The sequence below is a fragment of the Oryzias latipes genome, chromosome 17 (assembly GCF_002234675.1).
Source record: "Oryzias latipes chromosome 17, ASM223467v1".
Lineage (NCBI taxonomy): Eukaryota > Metazoa > Chordata > Actinopteri > Beloniformes > Adrianichthyidae > Oryzias > Oryzias latipes.
Genome location: NC_019875.2, coordinates 4,552,330 through 4,572,933, shown reverse-complemented (window position 1 = coordinate 4,572,933; position 20,604 = coordinate 4,552,330). Strand labels below are relative to the sequence as shown.

Here is a 20,604-nt window from a genome sequence, read left to right as displayed (position 1 = left end):
ACACTTCATCCCCAGCCCCAAAATTTGAAAATAGCCGCAGCCAACAGAAAATAAACATTAACCACGTGTCTTAAAGATGAACACCAAACAAAAATCCTCTCTTTCTATTACACTGGAACCTCTTCTGAGGTTTCTTTTGTTCCTGATTTGTGACCTAATAAATGATGTGAAACTCAAACTTTAAATAAGCTGAACTTTTCTGTTTGCCATGTTTCAGATGAATGCGAGTCCTACCTCATAGAGAGTCAATAGAATAATGTAGCAGGATACAATCTTGATGATGTGGATCTCCAGTAACCACCAAATGAACAACTGCAGCTTATGGAAATACTCAAGAAACTTGAGGAAGAGTACAGTCAGACGGTCAACCACCAGGTGCCATTTACTCTTCAGGTCTATAGAGAGAAGGAAAAGGAAACCAAGTTTACTTAAAAAAGACAACCTGTGAAATGTTTTCAAATTTCACACTTGAAGTGTAAAATTACACTCATCTTTAAACTTTATCTTCCATAAACTTTCCTTTTTTAAAATACTTCTGAGATGCATACATTAACTTTATGTTGCTTTCTACTGCTACTCACTGTAGTGATGGTCAATTCATGCTCACCTTCTTATGTTAGCTTCAACAAAACAACTCTGCTTGTGTCCGGTGAAGACGTTTAGGCAAACTTTTTAAGTTCAATTTCCATCAGTTTTAAAACTGTTGCTTGTCACTTTTAATAATTCTTATTAGAAAAAAAACTTAAAAAATCAAATCATTTATGTTTTTATTTTTATAGAATCCATAAAAAGCTGAGCTTTATGTTTTCTGAACACTAACTATAGGAAAAACATGTTTCCTTGAACATAGAATACTTGTAGCAAAAACATTTTCATGGGAAAGTGAATGTAGTTTCCTTTGATAAAAAATATTCTGTTTAAAGTTCCAAAGTGAAAATAATCTCAGATGTAGATACTGTTAAAGATTGAAACAATTCAAAAAGTTTAAATTGAAGCTCAGCTGCCCCAACTATTATATTTTTAGTGAACAGTCAATGTTTGTGCAGAGTGTCTGTGAAAATCCAGAACACAATTACAAACTTCAGGACCTGAAAAACATCAGCCGTCTCCGGCTGCTGCCTTGCGTCTAATCTGGTATGCAGAGTTTTGTGTTTCCTTGTGTTTTGTTTTTCTAACCATTACATTTGTGCTAACCTAATGTTCAGACTTGGTTTTGTTGGGTGTCCTTGATTTTCTGGTGTTCAAACGTGTGTAAACTTCTGATATTCTGACATGTTGAGTCAGGAACTATGTTTGGAAAAGAACCTTGGTGTGGGGATACCTGGGCACTCTCCCTCTTTTTATGTTACATTCCATCATCCATTTTAGAAGAACATAAACAGGTGTTAGCTCACCTTTGCACAAATAGTTTGACTGAATGAAATGTTGGTCTGAATGCACAATTATGCGTGTGTGAATGGTAGTTGTAACGTGTACATGTTGACATATTTATATGTGAAGATTTTTGGAGCCAACAGGTATGTTTATAATGTTTGAGTGTGTGTGGATAGGCCCCGCCCCTTTTAGATTTACTATACATCTACACTTGACAGTATTGACTATAAACTTCCAGCAACTTGTTGCTTGTTGCTATATGATTTTACACCCCCCCCTCTATAATCCCCCTTCTAACCCCCCCAACATCCGTCTCTCTCCTTCCCTCCTCTTGTTTTCCGTTCGGTAACAAAAAACTGTTACAAATATAATCAATATCGATAAAGTTTAGTCTAACTTACAAAAGAGGTTTATTCAAATATACACCTTGTGTATGAGAAGATTCATACAAACATTGTAACAGTAAAATCTGTCCAAAACATGAGGCCTTCAGTTCTCACCTTTTGCTCAGCTGTTGGACAGGTCAAGTAAAAAAACAAAACAAAAAAAAACAGAAGAAAACCCAAAAGCTGAGCATGGATTTTAACACAAACTTCAAGACTTTAATTAAATCAATTCAAACTTGAAAGAAAGCAAAAAAACAGAATCAGGACTAAAATCACTAAAACTTAAATCCTCTGGAAAAAGGAAAGGATGACTTGACTTCTGTTACTCCTGTTATTCTGCTACACAATAAAAGCTTCTAAATTTCCTGTAATATGAGAACAGTATTTTAATGCTTGGAATACTCTCTTTTTGAGCTGCATTAGTTAATAAGAAATGAGTTCAACAATCACAATCTGATAAACACATTTAGTTAATTTCTCCTTAACAGCAAAGCTGAATGTGTTCTGCAGCTGTCTTTTTTCATTTTTTCATCCTAGTGAAAGAAACAAAATGATTGCCCTGTTATGAAATGAACGGATTGTCCAAATGAATGTGCCGACAGTCTGGTTCAATGATTAAAGTCTCAAATCATAAAGAGATTTTCTTTTAAAGATTAGACAGATGATTTTTCAGGTTTAAGTTATCAGCTTTTTACCAGATGAACAAAATTATTATCTGGAAGTTTTAAATTTTATTCAACCTTATTCTGGTCTCTATGACACCAAAATGAGCAGGTGTTTGTGGTTCATGCCAGAGCCTCTTTAAACCACAGAGACAGATGGTTTTAGGCAGAGGGTAAAACTACATTCACACTGGGCATGTTCAAGATAGCGCAATGTCATGAACAAAATTTAAGCATACTGCGTTGACTGTAGATGAGAACTGGACTGAGTACCCCCTTCCCACTGGGAAGTCCCCACTGATCCTAAAAAGCTAAAATCCCATAAACTTGTATAGAGGAATAAACAGCTGTTAGTCATTCTGTGGGTCAGAAGAACCGCTCTGGATCTGAAACCTCTTTTTTTAACATGTTCTTGATAACCATCATTTTGCTGGTCTTTATATTTTTATTATACCATGGTCTGGTTGAATACTCGATTCTGATTGGCTGTTGGGTGTGCGTATCAATGCACTGGCTTCCTTAAAACAACCTTCTGCTTCATCATTTGGACAAAAACAAGCGGTAAGAGGAGAACTTCCTCTCTGAACTGATGCTTTATTCAACCCATCGGAAAGATCAGCATATATATATCGCCGAATCTTGACTGCAGCGGTGGTGCAGCGCGATGCGGACCATTTACAAATAGTCCGCTTTTTGTGAGAAAAACGGATCCAAATCGGAAAAAATACAAGAATTAAGACCTTAAAACTGGTTAATATGTATTGCTTTGTTAGGTTACCATGGTATAAGGGGGCTAATGGCCTTTGAAGTGTGCGTTGTTATTTTTTAACGCACGACGCGAAGCGGAGGACGGTTCAGGCTTCCACGGCGTGCGTTAAAAAGTAATAACGCACAATTCGTCGGCCATTAACCCTTACCTGTAGCACAAGTTAAGCAAGTTATAAACTGACCAATCAGATGCCTCAAAAAAAGTAAGAGGTGTCATGTCAAACATTTGAGGTGTTTGATTGACAGATTGAGCCCGCTTTTAGTCAAAGGGGTGTGGCCTTCAGGCTTCATTTCCACTCAGGTGGACTCCAACATGGCAATGGCCATATCACAGAAAATGGCGACTGTATTGAACTTATTTATTAGAAACCGGGTGATGTCACCCTCGCTCAGTCCAGTTCTCTAATACAGCCAATGGTTCACACCATGAGCAGGGAGGGGCTTATTCTTCGTTTGTTTTTCCACGGTTCACTAGCGCATGACCACCAACAGTTGGAAGAGGCTTGGTATGAAATATGGATGCAGTGGAACTCTCATGAATCTTGCTCCAGGTTTTTTTCTTTCACGGCTCTATTCTGATTTATGAAAGACTTGGTTTCATGTAATTCAAGCCGGGCACATTAATTTCTTCTACATGATCAATTTTTAAACGGTTAGCACTTCCATGTTTTAAAAGGACGGAACCCATTCGAAACTACCAAATCTGACTCACTGATAGATCAAAGTTCAGCAGTTTGCCATTTAAATGATAGATCATCAGTGTGCGTGTTTGTATGTAGAGATTAAAGAAAAATGAATGAAATGAAAAATGAAGTTTTTAATTATAATTTTAAAAATAACTGTAAAAAGTAAAAGTAAGTATTTAAAAAAAACGAAAATTAAAGTAAACTAACTTGATAAAATTAATGCACTGGATTTATCTGCGTTTTTCAAGACGCTCAAAGTGCTTACAGTGTGTGCATTATTCATTCAGTCCTGGCTGAATAATGCGTGTGTGGCTCTCTGAGGATCACCAGCATCATTCATACACATTCACAGGTAGGCAGTAGCGTTATGGTAATTGTCCCACTACCATTGCTTGCTCATTCCCACTGAGAACCGATCCCTGGATTCCTGCGTGGCAATCCTTCACCTTACCAACTGAGCTACTACTTAAAACTTAAACTTCATTTAACTGATTCACAAACAGTCGATGGACAGTACGTATCACAAGTTGACAGATTTTTGTCTGGCGTATACCACAGAAAATTAATTAGAGGTCAGAATTAAGGTGCACCAGATTATCCGGTGGATTTTTAATTTTTAATTGGAGATTTTAAATGCACCCTAAGGTAAGGATCACTATATTAGCTCTCATTGAAGTTTTATTTTAGTTAGATGTACAAATGTTTGGCTAAGATGCACATTAACTGTTTTTTTAATCACTGCTGACACTACACAAACTACATTTGCTCCATTAAAATGTTTCTATGTGACACAGGGGTGTCTTTTATTCTGAAAGAAAGTCATGTAAACCACTGTCAATAGTTATAAATTGAATATGATTATGCCGTTTTTAGTCAAAAAAAAAAACCTGTGTCGTTTTCTAGGACATAGTTTCTGCAGAGCTGCAGGAGTTTATTAGAAATTCACCTTCTGAATTGCGGGCGGAACTGCTGGCGCAAAGCAACCCTGCCCCCCTTCCTCTCCCTGTGGCTAAGACCTTGTGGCCCTCCCTGTGTATTTTCTACATCACACTACATTTGAGGTTAATTTTCTTTATACATGTCCTCCAAAAACCAAAAACATCATTTTCATCGGAGCGGGTCTTTAAACTCCCAGATTGCCGACACTAACAGCCCATCTTTAGTCGTTTAAAGAAGAAACATAAAATAAATACATTGGAATGTATAAATACTTAATCACAACAATTAAACTGCTTTTTAAATGCCAACTATTTACACTGTTACTGTAATGGATGACAGCAAACCATCTTTTGCATTATAAATACATGAATTCCATTGCAACCCAACACCAATAAAGAGGTTGTAATGCTACCAAATGCAATAAAATCCCACAAACTCTCTGAAATGTTGCAGTTCTAGTGAGGGACATATCAGGAACCTCCTTTGTCACATGTTTCTGACACTTCAACATGTTTCCATCTTCTTGTCAACCCCTTTGTCACCTCCATCCATTCTGTTCTTTTCTGTCCTCTCACCATTCCATATTTTGTTAATTCACCTTTCCTCTTCCCTTACCCTCACCCTCCTCCTCCTGTGGGGATACCCTGGATCACCTAATCCATCTTTCTTTTCCAGAATTATTCCTTCTCCTCTAGCCTCCTACCTGGGGACACCTGGAACATTCTTTTCCAACCCTTTTTATGATCTCTCCTCCTATGTTTCTCTTTCCATCCATCTCATGATCTTCTCCCCATCTTTTCTCTCTTCCATCTCGTCTCCTCAACACAGAAGATCCACTCTTCTTCTTTCAATGTGGACCAACATTCTCGTTTTACCTGTTGGAGTTCTTCCTCTAAGTCCTACAATCCTGTCTTTTTTTCTCGGTGCCGAGAAACTTTCTCCTCTCCTTCTTCCACCAACAGAAGTCCAATTTCCACTGACACCCTGAAGGTCAAAAGCAACCAGTGACGGTCCTTAACCGTGGGTCATGTCGGATCAACAACAAAAGTTTTGTTTGTGATCCCCATGACTGATCTGGCTCTTGCTTTACATCACATAACCTTCTTGACCAAATCCTCTGCATATAGCGACACTTAGGACTGGCACATAAAAACAATAATTAGCGCCCCCTTGTGACTGCACCACAGAGTTTCCTTTTACTTCCGATTAAACTGTTAAACTCATTTCAAACCTGAATAGATGAAGAGACAATGGATGGATAATCTGATGATGTGCATGGTGGAAATGAAGCCTGAAGTTCAATGTTAAACACAGGTCTTACATGAATTTTAGGATTGGCTGATGTAACATACTTCCAACCATACAGTGTTCCCGGACCGTTTTGTGTAAAAAAAAAAAATTCATCAAATTAACAAGCAAATTTAGCATGTTACTTTAATGACCCAGCCATAAAGATTAAGTGTAAAGAATCAAACCTTGTCCGTAGTGTGGGAATGCCACATGCATGTGGATTTTACACATAAATAAGCCACATTATCTGGTGTTTTAATAGAGGCACCTTTGTTTCAGTGAGACATTTTAAGAGAGTGTATAGCAACATAAACACAAAGGCAATGGCTCATTATAAACGGAGAGGTCCTGCAAGTCTGCATTTTATGACCCATTTTAGTTTCTGTGTATATAAACGACTTTTTAATTTAAGACTGGCCAGGCAGTCCTCTGCTTTACTTGATCTTAGCAGGGGTCTGAAAGCAGCAGAACTTGAGCTGCACGCTGTGTCACAGTTAAAAACATTAAACAACAAATCAGCTGAACCCAAGAATCTGCAACGATTTATGTTTGGCTCCTAACCTTTCAGGTTGTTGATGTTTGGACAAAAGCACAGTTTTGGCCTTCTAAGATCTATGCAAAAGACCCAGCTGCCACCTCTACATCTGTGATTATGCTGTCATAACAGTAAGTCAGATGATTAGCAAAATACAATATATTTCAAAAGGCAAGTTATGCACTTGGCATCACAAAATCTCACATGAGAAGCTGAAGTTTTCAAAACAGAGCTGCAAAGTGCTCAGCAATCCATGAGAACCTAGTTAGCGCATATTTGTGAGATAAAATGATATACGGCACATGCCTAAAGCAGTCGAGCTTACCTCCACAGTTCAGCGTCAGCGTTAAACAGAGACGCCCTCCTCCGTGGTACTTGGGTGGCACTAAGCTTAGTGAGCACTTCTCATGATCATTTCTCTGGTAAACCAAACAAATCTACCACGTTCCATAAATCACCTTAAAACGTGCCGTTTATGCCTTTTGGAGTGAAACCTCACAGGTTTATAAGAAAGGGACATTATAAGGACCGTGCCTTGTTCGTCATTTTCCCATGATGGAAGACACTGTGGTTAGTATGTTTCTGTTCATGGTTGTTTTTTTTTTCATAAGTGCCTCGTACACAGACCTCATAAATCTCCTCGCTCCGCTCCATGTGTTTCTGCTCTGTGCTGGGTGTCTCTGTTTCCCTCCGAACAAAGCAAACACATGGAGAAGGGCGGTGAAAGGAGGAGGAGGAGGAGGAGGAGGAGGAGGACAGCTAAAGTGGAGAACAGTTTTTCGGGCCAATAACAACCGTTTCAGTTACAGTAAATGGAATGCGTTTCTCAAAAAGCATTGCTTACATAATAGATTATGAAACATGTTTCATTGGGTGACGTAGAAAGACATCTAACACCATATATGTGTGAGAGTTATTGTATTTTCACGAAAGAAACATCTAAGTAAAAGGGATCAAGCTATCGTTGCGGTCCAAAAAATGAAAACACTTGGAAATTTGCAAAGACAGATGAACAAGCAGTGTGGTATAATGCTCTCGTAATGTTCGATTTGCCCTGGTTATATGTAAAAATTCATAGAAATAAATTTCAATGTTTCCAGAGGCGTTTACTCTTTTTTAGAGACCCACTCCAATAGAAAAAAAAATCACATTTTTGGTGGGTTTTTTTCTAATGATGGAGGACGTATATAAATAAAATTAAACTTAAATTTGCGTTTTTGAGTGTTTCTTATTTGAATCACAGTAAATCAGGAGCAGACGGAAAAAATGCTGTTTGAAGAAGCTTGTAGTTGTTACATAAAAATGACAATCAGCAGACCACAAGCTCCCTGCTCCGCTCCATTCTGATGGATCCATTTGTAGACAAATAGATCCATGAAGGTCTCTGTTTTCCTCGTCTGTGCAGGAATCTGACCTAAACTGTACGTCTGGATGGCTACGATATTGCTCACCATTTTTGTTGCACCGGATGTGTGAGATAGCGGCTTGAGGGGCTGTAAGCTAGTAGGGGAGCGTGCAGACACATGGATGATGGGAAATCAGCACAGGCCTATTACTCCGCGCAAGCAGCACTACCCAGAACTCCGTGGTGAATTTCCAATGAATTCATGCCGCTCTGCAGAAACTATGTCCTTGAAAACAACAAAAGTTTTTGATTTTGTCTAAAAACTGCATAATTATCATTAAAAGACCACTGGGAACGCTTTGAAAATAGATCAAAAGATGATCGCAGTGGGACTTTAACAAAAGCAGGAATACCCTGAAAGACTGGAATCATTTGATCATGAAATGTTTTTGTGGACAAGTTGTTCAAGAGGCAAACAAAACAGCTAAATAAAGGTCAGTTAAAATAAAAAAATAAACTAATAATCATCATGGTTATGACACGTATCCATCTTTCCTCAAAAACCAGTTAGAAGTTAATTGGTCGATTGTGTAACACTCAGCAGCAGCTGTGCTTGCTGCAGACCTGAAGTGTTTATAGGTTAGCATGTGTGCAGTACCTGAGCTCTGCTCGGTGCTCGGTTCTGGTTCAGACCCAGCACTATAGTGCTGACTCTCATCTGTGCTGGATTGACGCTGGTCAGGGAAGACTTTAGGCTTGTCCTCAGTCATGTTCATGTCAGGGTCATCCATCACCACTACCAGGGTCTCCTTCTCTTTGTCTGAGCACCAGCTCCTCTGCTCCTCCTGGAGGTGCCTGACTTCAGACAGGACTCCTTCCACAGAGCTGGCGCTAAGCATTGTGAGGTCCGGTAGGCTGCCATCCTGGTCCACCAGCCTAAGGACAGGTGAGCAGTTATTTCACAAGATGTACCCTCACCAATCTGACCGTACAGTCTGTATTAATATACTTATGAGGACCAACCAGATCCCTTTACATTCTATAGCAAGCTAACTTAAGAAATCTGACTTAAAATTGCGGTGAAAAAATTAAGATGCATTTTTTTTTTCAAAGAGACCATCCAACTAATAAAATGGGATACAAAACAGAATGAAAGACCTGAGAAATGTAACATGCATATCAGCAAAGCTTTATTCTTTTAAAAAGCACGCTCCAGGTTCCTCTATGGCCTTCATTTTGGATCAAAGATTTGCCCATTAAAGTTAGTTTTTCTCATTCGTTCAGCATCAGGTTGACACTTTAAGCTGATGTTGGTCACTCCATTCATTCAAGAGAGAAGTTTCCAAATATTTAACCAGTGAAGGAGAAGTTCCACTTTACAAGCTAACAAAGGCGATCCCATTAGTGTAAGAGACTGGTAGCAACGTTGATCTAACAGTAGATAAGGAGGACGTTATTAGAGACCAAACAAAGGAGTCAAGTGTGTTTGAGCAGCGGTAGCATCAGCAGCAGCAGCAGATAGATGGGCTGTGGAGGCAAATGGAATGATAAATGCAGAACCCCAATTTGAAAAGATGATCACTCCCATAAAACAAAGTCTGATTTTAGGGCATAAAAAAAGTTCAGTTTACAATTGAAAGAAACCAGTCCTCACGAGTATATGAATACTACAGACAGTCAACCATATGATCCGGGTGGTAGTCAAAGGGCTTCAATGCAATTGATGAATCAGATCTGTCTGCTAAATAAACAAAAGAAAAGCATCTTTCATCAGGCATGTTAATGGAAAATCAATGCACATTCCTTCTGCATTCATTAGAAGACAACGTATGAGCAGTTCACCCCTGCATCACATCTGCATTAACTTAGGGAAGCAGTAGCCCTTAAACATCTCAGGCAATGCGCTCAGAGTTTGGGTTTTCTCACATGAACCGGCTGCATATCACGACAGGCATTCTGCTTTCCAGTGGTTCCACTTACTTGCTCTGTTGAGATGAAATTTTTCCTTTGATGCTGCTCAGAACAATAAATTACACAAAAAAGATGAACATTGAGGCCATATGATAAACAAAAGTCACTCAACATCTGCACAGATTTATGGAAATGCAGGGAAATGGGGCAGAAGGGGCCCAGAGGTTTGGAGGAGACCAGCTTCTGTAAGATGAGGGGGAATTATGAGGGAATCCGAGCACAGACAGGGTGTGGATAAGTGGCAAATGACTGAAAGGGAAGACGTTCTTGTTGGTTCAAACATGCTTGGTATGGAGGTTTTCTCTCAGAGATAAAGGGATTCCCTTTTTAAAAAGAAAAAAACTAAAGGGGGGTTTTGAAGGATGAAAGATATTTCGTTATCATCTCAAACCCAAAGACAAAGAGGCTACAGGCAAAGCAAAACAAGAAAACCCTGAAGAGGAAACCGATGGAGCCATGAGAAAATCCTTAAACACAGGAGTAAAATATCAGAAAGGATCTTAAATGCAGAGCAGCATCTTTTTCAAACAAAGAGAACCAGACCAACGTCTTGTTGCAACAGGGAGAGAGTCAAAGGTGAACTGGGATGATGGTGGATGCCAGAGAAAGCGAGCAGATACCCACCTATTCACGATCAAATAGACACGCCCACTGACTTTGGCGTGGCTGTGAGAAAAAGGCAGCAGAGGAGAAATGGAAGCACATCACAGAGAGGAGATGCTGAGCGGATGAAACAATGAAACCACTGTGACACATGAATGACTCAGAGCTGCAGGACAGACGTGTTTGTGACAGGAAAAAGGAGGAGTAATGCAAAAGAAGGAAGTGTGCAGTGAAGTATAATGTCACAAAGAAACTTCTGAGACTGGGGTTTTGTTTTGAACCAATCCAACATCTCACCTGTAAATGGTGCTCTGCTCTTTAGCTATTACAGCCTGGAGATCAGTGAGCTGGAGGAAATGATCATGGAAGTAGTGCAGGTGGAGAATGCAGACCAGCAGGAAGGAGGTGGGAATGAAAATCCTGGTGAACAGCGTGGACACAGAGAACTGCTCCAAGCCCAGGTCATTCAGGCTGGGGCCAAAGACGGTCGCATTTGGAGGAAAAGACGAAAAGAAGTTATCTTCTGAAACAAAAAGGTCAAGTCTGAACAAACTTTAAAGCTCTAGAACTCTAAAACTGCCTTGAAAGGTCAAAATCATTGAAAACATTTGTTAAAAAAAGGAAACTCATCTTATTTTTTATTTAAAATACATTCTATGAAGATGGCGCTCAGTAAATTATACACAAAATAACCTTCCTGTTTTTGTGAATGCAAATTTGGAAGTTTTCATGTGAGTAAGGTCTCACAGAGCAGCAGATCATTTGTGTTCTTTCTTAAAAGGCCACCACATACATTTTTCACATTTTCCACAGATGACATTTCGGTCTTTCGTGATACATGCGTGATACATGTCATTGACACGTGTTTCTTGCGTTTGTTGTCCGTCAATGTGCGCAAATGTTCATTGAGAGTTTTAGCCGACAGGTCTTTACGTGAATTCGGTTTTGAGCTGTATAACATTTTTGATCATTGCATATTTTACATAGTTTACATACATTTTATGCAATTGTGCATACATTTTGCAAGATGTATTTGCAAATTTGTGACTTTCCACGTATGTCTAGCAGACTTTTCACGCATGTACCACCGATGTATAACCTTTATATCATGTATACAGCGCACACATCAAGTTCAAATGACATCATTGACGCACAAATCACTAATGACAGCGTAATAATAACACACGATTCTGGTTCTACGTTGGTTTTAAAGAGGGTTATTCGTGATACATCTGTGAAAATTTCAAGTAAAGACCACAATTTATCTCACTTTTTCTACGTATATTCATGTTTGACCAATTTTCATCCATTATGCACAAAACGTAGGTAGTGGCTGTGTGGGGGCTCAAGTTCTGAGTGTTCGACTGTTTTAGCTGTGCTCAATTTGTGTTAACAACTTAAAACTTTTGAGAAAATTCTGAAACTAGGAGGTCTTTATTTTCTCAAAGGATCCTGTCAAACTGTTTCTTTCCAAATTGGAAGGTGGAACAGAATCCCGGATCCCAGAGCTGCTGCTCACCTTTCATTCTTCACATTCAGCATTCCTGACCAGAAGTCTTTAGACCCGTCAAACTGGAAGGTGTAGACCACAGTGAGGACCAGCATGGTGTAAATCACCACTGACATCCAGAAGTACTTGAGGATCCTTCTCCAGTACTCAAAGTGCACCTGACAGCAGTTCCATGAGAACATGTTAGAGCAGTTTGTAGCATTTACATGCTTTAATTGATGCAAAGGCCAAAGTGGATTGAGACATTTATTGGTTATGGCTTGGCTGTAGATGAGAACTTGGTTTGTTTTGTACAAATATTGATGGATTTCCCTGAGTTGTTGGTGTGAACAGTACCTGGTAGAGCGCCACACAGGAGAGGAACATCATCATGTAGATGATCTTGTACATGACAATGTTTCCCTCAAAGCTGACGAAGAAGAACATGCCGCCACAGATGTAGATCCAGTATTTGACCAGCACAGCCATCACCATGCTTCCAAAGACATGCATGATGTCCTGCTCCTCTTCCTCCTTGGATTCCTCTTCCTCTATAAAGGTGGAGCAAACATACCAGCAGGTCTTGAGTTTCATCTGACTTCATTTTTGTGCCACGCCTCAGGAAAAGCTAACTTTTATTTCCAATAAAATGCAATTCTTTCAGAGTAAAAGGAGACATGTTCATTTCTACCCAAATCCTGTTTTAGTGGAATCTATGTTCCAAAAACAAAACCACAGACTTTTCCCCTTAAACAAACTAAAATCCAGCTTGTGTACAATTTGTCTAAATCTATTTTTCTTTCTGCAGTGCGATCCTTTCACAAAGTTATCAAGCATGACCTTTCTTTTGGTCCAAGTCCAGTCCAGGTTGGTTGTATTTATACAATTTCAGTTAAAAATAAAACCAAGTTTAGGAAATGTGCATGTTGGCCTGATTTCTGACTAATTAGGCTAAATGAAAGTGCCTCTAATCTAAACAGAGTAGGAGCGTAGGGCTTACCCTTCTTCTTCTGATCCTCCACATGAACGTCTGAGAGACCGGCGCTCTCCTCTTTTTGTTTTTCCTGTCTCTCTGTAAGCGTTTGTCTCAGCAGCAGCCAGAAACTCAGCATACACAACATCTACACACAATAAACAAAATGTTTAGAAAGAGGTGGCCAGCAAGAAAAGAAATGATAAACCAATGAACTAGTCACAGTTTACTTAGAATCATTTGAGACTAAATTTTGGGTGGCCAAAAACCATGAGGGGATCCTGTGTTTAAACAGTAAATCAGGATTGACTCTGTAAACTTAAATTGGACTGTCCAACCTTTAAAACATGTCCTGTTTTCATCTGGCACTTTCAACTAAACATAAGGCAAAATACAGTTCAGCTCAGGTATGAAGTATGACAGCATCTTAAGTCTCCAGAGAGATAAAAACACACAGATTATTTATCAGAACATGACTGATTAAAAAAACTGCATAAAGGCAGAGTAAGCCAGCTTCAGCTGCTGGAGACGCTGAGGTCCTAGAGCTGTTCCAAAACATGTCAAAACACTGTCCCCTCGCAGGACCACACTTAACCACTGAGATCTTTTTAACAAATATGAACTTGGAGAGAAAAAAAAAGTCTCCTAATACAGAGGATAATCATGTCAACCTTGGATGAGAGTGAGTGGAACGGGTTCTTCTTCTCCACGAAGAACCCTGCCACTGGTTTAGCTCTCTCAAAACTCCAGAAGTACTGCAGCACGATGATCAGGTTTCCGTAAGCCACCATGAAAGGGGAGGACATCATGGCGTAGCGCCTCCGGTCCCTCACCATCCACAGAATGCACGACCACATGAGGAAGACGAATGTCAGCCAGCTGACGTAGGTGATGCTCCAAGCCTGCAGGAGACGAACGCAACAACCAAACGCTGATGACCGAGTACCAACAAGGAGCTCATTTAAAAGAGATAAAGATATATAGTCAAAATCAAAATAGTCTGGACAAATAGGAAAACTGACTAATTACTTCATTGGAGGTTTCTGTAGTTAGACTAAAAAAAAGAAAAGCTCAGAGAAGGATCTATCTAAAAGATATTTGCAAATTGGCATTTTAGGCAGCTTTTAACTTTCTAAAAAGAATTTTTTGTAAAAAATTTGTAATTATGTCATATTTCAAATTGGACAATATTAGTAAACATATTTTTCAATGGTAATCGTGCATGTTTGGGCTATGTTTGACCTTTAGGTCTACTTTGTGACACATTCTTTGAAGTTTTGTTGTGGAAAATGTTTCAGCAGTTCAGCACAGGGACACGTTTGAGCTGCTAAACTCACCATCATGGCTATCAGAGCACAGATGTAGCTTTGTTTCATGACAAAGTGGAAGACTTTCACCATGGCTCCGACTCCTTTCTTCTTTATGTCATTCTCTTCATCCTCAGTCTCCTTTGCTGCTGAATCCTCTGGAGGTAGAGACACTTCGTAGACGCACTCCTCCTTCTTCTCTGTTTAGGAGAATTGCAGGAGGAGAACGGTTATGCTCTGGCAAGAGTTTATGCCCTTAGATTGGAGAAAGTTTTAAAATACTGGATCTTTCACCATAAATCAGCACATTCTTCAACAGAAAAACGTTCAGGTTGGCCACTTACGGCTGCTCGCGACACAAGCTGCCCTACTTGACGTTATTTAAGACCAAGCTCCATACCCGTCTGTCACAATGTCTGACCAACAGCGCTTCTTAGCAACCAAAAAGACCCGGAACTGTGCCAAGTTTTTAAATTAAAGATGGCCATCTTAAAGCAGCTCATAAAAACCTAATATGTCCGAGTCATCAAGAAGAAACACCAGGGAAGCTTTAATGTTGAATCCAGCTTTCCTGAAAAGTCAAAATAAAAGACAAAACATGTTTTTGAAGTGCTTTTGGAAGCAGTCCTGTATATGGTCCATAGGGCGCTCTCCTTTCTGGAAGGGGCTGGCTGTTACTATATGTGAGGGTGATGTTTTTCGACTTCACAAGTGCCTTCACTTGCCAACTCAGAGTCTTGCCATCTTCAGAAGTTCTCTGATGACTCTGCTGTTGTTGGCTGCATTAATGGTGGGTGGGAGGAGGAGTACAGGGATCTTGTGGATGAATTTGTGAGATGGTCTGGAGAAAACAACCTGCTGCTGAATGTGGAGAAGACCAGAGAGATGGTGATAGACTTCAGGAAGAAACCACCAGCTTCCCAGCCTCTCAGCATCTTGGGCAGAGAGGTGGCAGAGGTAGAGGAGTACAGGTACTTGGGAGTAACGATCGACAACCTACTGAGCTGGAAGAGCAACAGCACTGCTGTGTATAAGAAGGCCAGCAGCAGACTCCATTTCCTGAGGAGGCTGAGGTCCTTCAACGTGTGCAGCAAGATGCTTAAAATATTCTACCAGTCTGTTGTGGCCAGCACTCTGTTCTTCTCGGTGGTCTGCTGGGGGGGCAGCATATCTTCTAGGGACAGCAATAGACTGAACAAACTGATCCGAAGAGCTGGCTCTGTAATTGGTCGCAAAATGGACACGTTTGAATCTGTGATGGAGAGGAGGACTTTAAATAAGCTCGTATCCATCATGGATAATCCTGAGCATCCTCTCCATCCTGTACTGGATGGTCAGCGGAGCTCCTTCTCCAACAGACTAAGGCAGCTTCGCTGTCACACAAACCGCTTCAGGGGATCTTTCATTCCTCACTCCATTGGACTCTATAACTTGTCATCCATGTGCAATAGATAAAGTCATTTATGGTCCGTCTATTTTCTCTCTCCTGATGTGGCATGCAATACGACTGTTCTAATTCACTGATGTTTCTTTCCGATTGATTGTTCTGGTTCTCGGTGATCTATTGTGTGTAAGTTTGTATCTTGAGCCTAACGCCGACGCTGCAACAACTGAATTTCCCAATCTGGGATCAATAAAGTATCTTTATCTTATCTTATCTTATCTTGATACAGTCCAGCCTCAGCTGCTGAAGGGGAAGCTTGTGAGGATGGGAGTTGATCCAGTTTTTGTTTGCTGGATCCACAACTATCTAACTCTAAGGTCACAGTATGTCCGACTGGGAGACTGTGTATCTGGGACATTGACGAGAAACACTGGTGCACAGCAGGGAACTGAACTATCGCCTTTTCTCTTCACACTCTACACTGCTGACTTTAATTATGCTGCTGCATGTCATGGTTTGAGTTCGTTGTGTCTTGTTTTTCTTTTTAGTTCTTGTTCTGTCTTGTTTGGTTCTGTTTCCTGTTTTATTTTGAAAGGTTTCCTGTCTTGTCTTGTTTCTTGAGTTTTACTTCCTTTGGTCCCCATCTGCCCTGATCGTGTTCACCTGTGTCTTGTCTGCCCTGTCTGTATTTAAGTCTTGTCTCTGCCTTCCTCCTGTGCTGGTCCATTAGCTTTGTCATGGTGTTCTTGTCATCCTGTCTTGTTCCATGTTTTTGCCACGCTCTTGTTCCATGTCCCTCGCCACGCCAAAGTAAGTTTTGTTTTGTAATTCCTGCTCTGCAGCGCTTTTGTTTGTTAGCCATTAAACCCCCTTGCCCTTGAACCGTGTGCCTCCGCCTCTGCATCTGGGTCCTACCGGCTCTCGAGCCACCCCACACCTTGACACTGCAGCTTGTCATGTCCAGATAATATTCAGACGACACTGCTATTGTGGCGTGAGTTAAGGGAAGGGACGAGAGTTAGTACAGGGAGCCCATCACCAGATTCAGACACAATGGTCTTGTGCTGAACATCTCCAAGACAAAGGAGATGATCGTTGACTTTGGTAGGAAGCCCTCCAACCAACCAGTGATCATTGATGGAGGAAGAATCGAGGTTGTTGACTCCTATAAGTACTTGGGCGTGCACCTTGACCACAAACTGGACTGGACAGAGCAGGCTCGGGCTCTGTATAAGAAAGGACAGATTAGGGTGTTCTTCCTGAGAAAACCGAGGTCCTTTGATGTGTGTATCGACCGACATGTTGCTCCTCTTTTATCAGTCGGTTAGGGCGAGTGCTGTCTTCTATGGGGTTGTGTGCTGGGGTGGCAGTATGACCACAAGGGATTGCAGTCGGTTGGACAAACTGATAAAGAAGTGTACATCTGTGATCGGGAAGAGGGTGGACTCTGTGGGAACTGTGCTGCAGAAGAGGATGAGGGCCTTGATGCAAAGCATCCTGGACAATCCCAGACATCCTTTGCACAACACGATGTCTGCACAGAGGAGCACATTGAGTAATAGGCTCCTTTCAGGACAAAGCACTTTAAGAACTCATCTCTCTCTCTCTGTCTCTCTCTCTCTGTCTCTCTCTGTCTGTCTCTCTCTCTCTGTCTCTCTCTCTCTGTCTCTCTCTCTGTCTCTGTATCTATAGATCTATAGATCTTCAGCAACATTCCAAACAGCAGGAATGAATTGTCTGGCAGGTTCAGTTTAAATGAACGAGAGCTAAAATATGTACAAAATGCCTCTACTTCAGATCTACAGGCAAACCAGGGCAGATATTTTTCCAAGCAAAAAGTTCAAAGTGTGTTCAAAGCTGTTGTTGAACCAAAGCTCAGCTGCACATGAAGTCTCTTTATCAGGTAAACCAGGTTACGCTTGGTCTGCACCTTCACTATTCAACAAACTGTTCTGAGAACCACTTTAGTGCAAATGTGCACAAAAAGTCAAAACATATGAGAAAGCAGAATATGGACCTGATTTAAGAGTTGTTGTTCCAAATGACTTTCTTATTTTTGTATCAACACCTGTGCCCCTTTCATGTAACTGCATGCAGGGCTGTGCTGTGGACGGGAGATGGCTCACCTGTGCTGTCACCGGGCTGGTCCATTTTATACTGAGGGGTGGAGTAGAAGTTCAGACAGGGCGGTCCATTCTCTGTCGCCATGAAGTCGAGGGACGTCCCATTTGAGGTAGGCCCATTCTGCCGGTCATCAGAGATTACATTTAATGTCTCTGTGATGAAGGCACACTGTTATTATGGGATCATGCAGAACAAAAGGGAGTAACATTTCTAATCCAATAATTCACTTACTTTAGATTGAACAACTTAGATTTCTTTAAATCTGCAAAATTGGTTTTACTTTACTTGTTACCCCTTCTGTTGCTGGTTATCATGCTTTTGGTGTAGTGGGGCAACAGGATGTTAAAGTACCTTTCACACTGCACATGCCTTGTTTTTGGATTAAATCTGTCCAATAAAGCTGAGCACAAAAAAGCGCATACCAGAGACTGATGGGGGCATTTTTTCTCATGATGACTTAAATTAACTCAACAAAAATGACAACCATTAATCAGACATTGATTGTTAGAAAGTTTGAGTTAATTAAATCCATGAATCGAGTTTCCTTTAAACAAATTCCTTTTTTTGTTAGTGTTAATGGAAGAATTCATCATTTTAGTAAAACAAAACTTTTCTTTTTATCCATTTTTCCCTTATGTGGCATGTAATAGTTAAATAGAACTGCTTGAAAAATTCATTTTTACCAAATTGAGTCATGAATAGAACAGAATAATAATTAACTGACTTAGTGTGTTGCAGAACCTTTTTATTATAATCTCTTTTACTGTGATATCCCTCAAAACAAGTATTGTTTGCAGCAGGTATTGGGTTTTCCCTTTTATATTTCTTTACCAAACACATTACATGTCTACACAACTGAGCAGGAAAATGGGAATTATAGAAAAAGAAGTAAATTAGGTGAAACTGGAACATTATAATCAGAAAGCTCTTTTTTCAGTTTGATTGAAAATGAGGCAGTAGAAGTAAAAACTGAGGCCAGAGGGCTGCAACCTTTAACAGTAAAATGTCAGGTGTCGGGGTCGGCCCCGCACACCTGCTTGAGGATCCGGTCTCTCACACCTGTTCAGCATCTAATCAGTGAACCTATATTACTCTTTCTCGCCTACCAGCCTTTGTCGGTTCGTCTGCTTTCATGACGGATTCTCTGACCAAAGCTCACGCCTACGCCAAAGCCACAGAACCAAAGCCAACGCCACAGAACCAAAGCCAACGCCACAGAACCAAAGCCGAAGCCAGAGGAACCAAAGCCGAAGCCACAGAACCAAAGCCACAGAACCAAAGCCATAAGAGCCAAACCCAACGCCACAGAACCAAAGCCACAGAACCAAAGCCAAAGACACAGAACCAAAGCCAAAACCACAGAACCGAAGCCAAAGACACAGAACCAAAGCCAAAACCACAGAACCGAAGCCACAGAACCAAAGCTGAAGCCACAGAACCAAAGCTGAAGCCACAGAACCAAAGCCACAGAACCAAAGCCATAAGAGCCAAACCCAACGCCACAGAACCAAAGCCACAGAACCAAAGCCAAAGACACAGAACCAAACCCAAAGACACAGAACCAAAGCCAAAGACACAGAACCAAAGCCAAAGACACAGAACCAAAGCCAAAGCCACAGAACCGAAGCCACAGAACCAAAGCTGAAGCCACAGAACCAAAGCCACAGAACCAAAGCTGAAGCAACAGAACCAAAGCCATAAGAGCCAAACCCAACGCCACAGAACCAAAGACACAGAACCAAAGCCAAAGACACAGAACCAAAGCCAAAGCCACAGAACCGAAGCCACAGAACCAAAGCTGAAGCCACAGAACCAAAGCCACAGAACAGAAGCCGAAGCCACGACAGAACCAAAGCTAAAGCCACGACAGAACCAAAGCTGAAGCCACGACAGAACCAGAGCCAACGTCAAAGAACCCTAGTCAATGCCGAAGAACCAAAACCTGCACCGAAGAACTTAAGCCAAACCTCTTCCTCATTCAATAAATCTCACACCTCCAAACTAAATCCCTGACTGCTTTTTGGGTCTTGCTTACACCAAACCTAACAGTAAAACATCCCTTTGGTGCTTTTTCTTACTGATAAAGTCCCAAAGTCTAATCTTACCCCTTTAGGAAAGTTTGATACGGCTTTGCATCATCACATAAATATAAATCACAAAATCAAATGTGAATTATATTTCTTTTTTTTTTTTTTTGGTATGAATAAAAACAGAAATACAAAGAGAAACCAGCATTTTCTCTAAATTTAGAATTGTTTTTTTTTTTTTTTTTTTTACTTTTGACAGAATCTCTGATAACATCTTCTCAAAATAAAGGATTCCTGTGATCCACAGGATCATCCCAGTGCAGCCAATTTCTCTACTCCCAACTCCCATCTGGATAACAAACTATTATTACAGAGCATAAAAAATGTGCTTTCAACTCATCAAATAAACTGAGCAATCAGAAAAGATCAGACTTTTTACCTAAGTTATGTCTAGTATTTCAAATCTGTGCATTCTAGCGGAGGAGTTCTGCGTACAAAGCCTTTTGAGCAAACATGGCATCTTATTCTAGCCATAAATGTATAAACTTAACTCATCAGGGTTAAATCAATATTCCTTTAAGTAACCGTTACCATTATCTTATTTCACTTCAGCCAGAGAGCTCCTATGGAGGGGTAAAGGAGTCCCATTTGGCCCCGGAGCCTCAGGATGCAGACCCCAGACTTAGGCTAGCAAAGTCTCCTCCCTTAATCTGTGTGATTAGTGTTGACTGGTGTTATATT

At 40.6% G+C, this 20,604-nt stretch overlaps 1 protein-coding gene and 1 long non-coding RNA gene across 5 annotated transcripts in view; one reads left to right on the top strand and one right to left on the bottom strand.

Moving 5' to 3' along the window:
• Window positions 1-20,604, bottom strand: part of piezo2 (piezo type mechanosensitive ion channel component 2) — a 105,671-nt gene that overhangs the window by 38,544 nt on the left and 46,523 nt on the right. For all 4 annotated transcript variants that reach the window (XM_023964911.1, XM_023964912.1, XM_023964913.1 and 1 more), the window contains 9 exons: window positions 17,839-17,956; window positions 14,359-14,528; window positions 13,693-13,923; window positions 13,049-13,169; window positions 12,406-12,599; window positions 12,079-12,227; window positions 10,857-11,030; window positions 8,644-8,921; window positions 235-395 (listed from right to left, as the gene is read on the bottom strand). In XM_023964911.1, the coding sequence (XP_023820679.1) occupies window positions 235-395; window positions 8,644-8,921; window positions 10,857-11,030; window positions 12,079-12,227; window positions 12,406-12,599; window positions 13,049-13,169; window positions 13,693-13,923; window positions 14,359-14,528; window positions 17,839-17,956 (1,596 nt within the window). The remainder of the gene's footprint in view (window positions 1-234; window positions 396-8,643; window positions 8,922-10,856; window positions 11,031-12,078; window positions 12,228-12,405; window positions 12,600-13,048; window positions 13,170-13,692; window positions 13,924-14,358; window positions 14,529-17,838; window positions 17,957-20,604) is intronic.
• On the top strand, window positions 17,369-19,931 carry LOC111949034. Its single transcript, XR_002875057.1, has 3 exons — window positions 17,369-17,615; window positions 17,810-17,945; window positions 18,946-19,931. It is a non-coding gene; the product is annotated as an uncharacterized LOC111949034 (long non-coding RNA).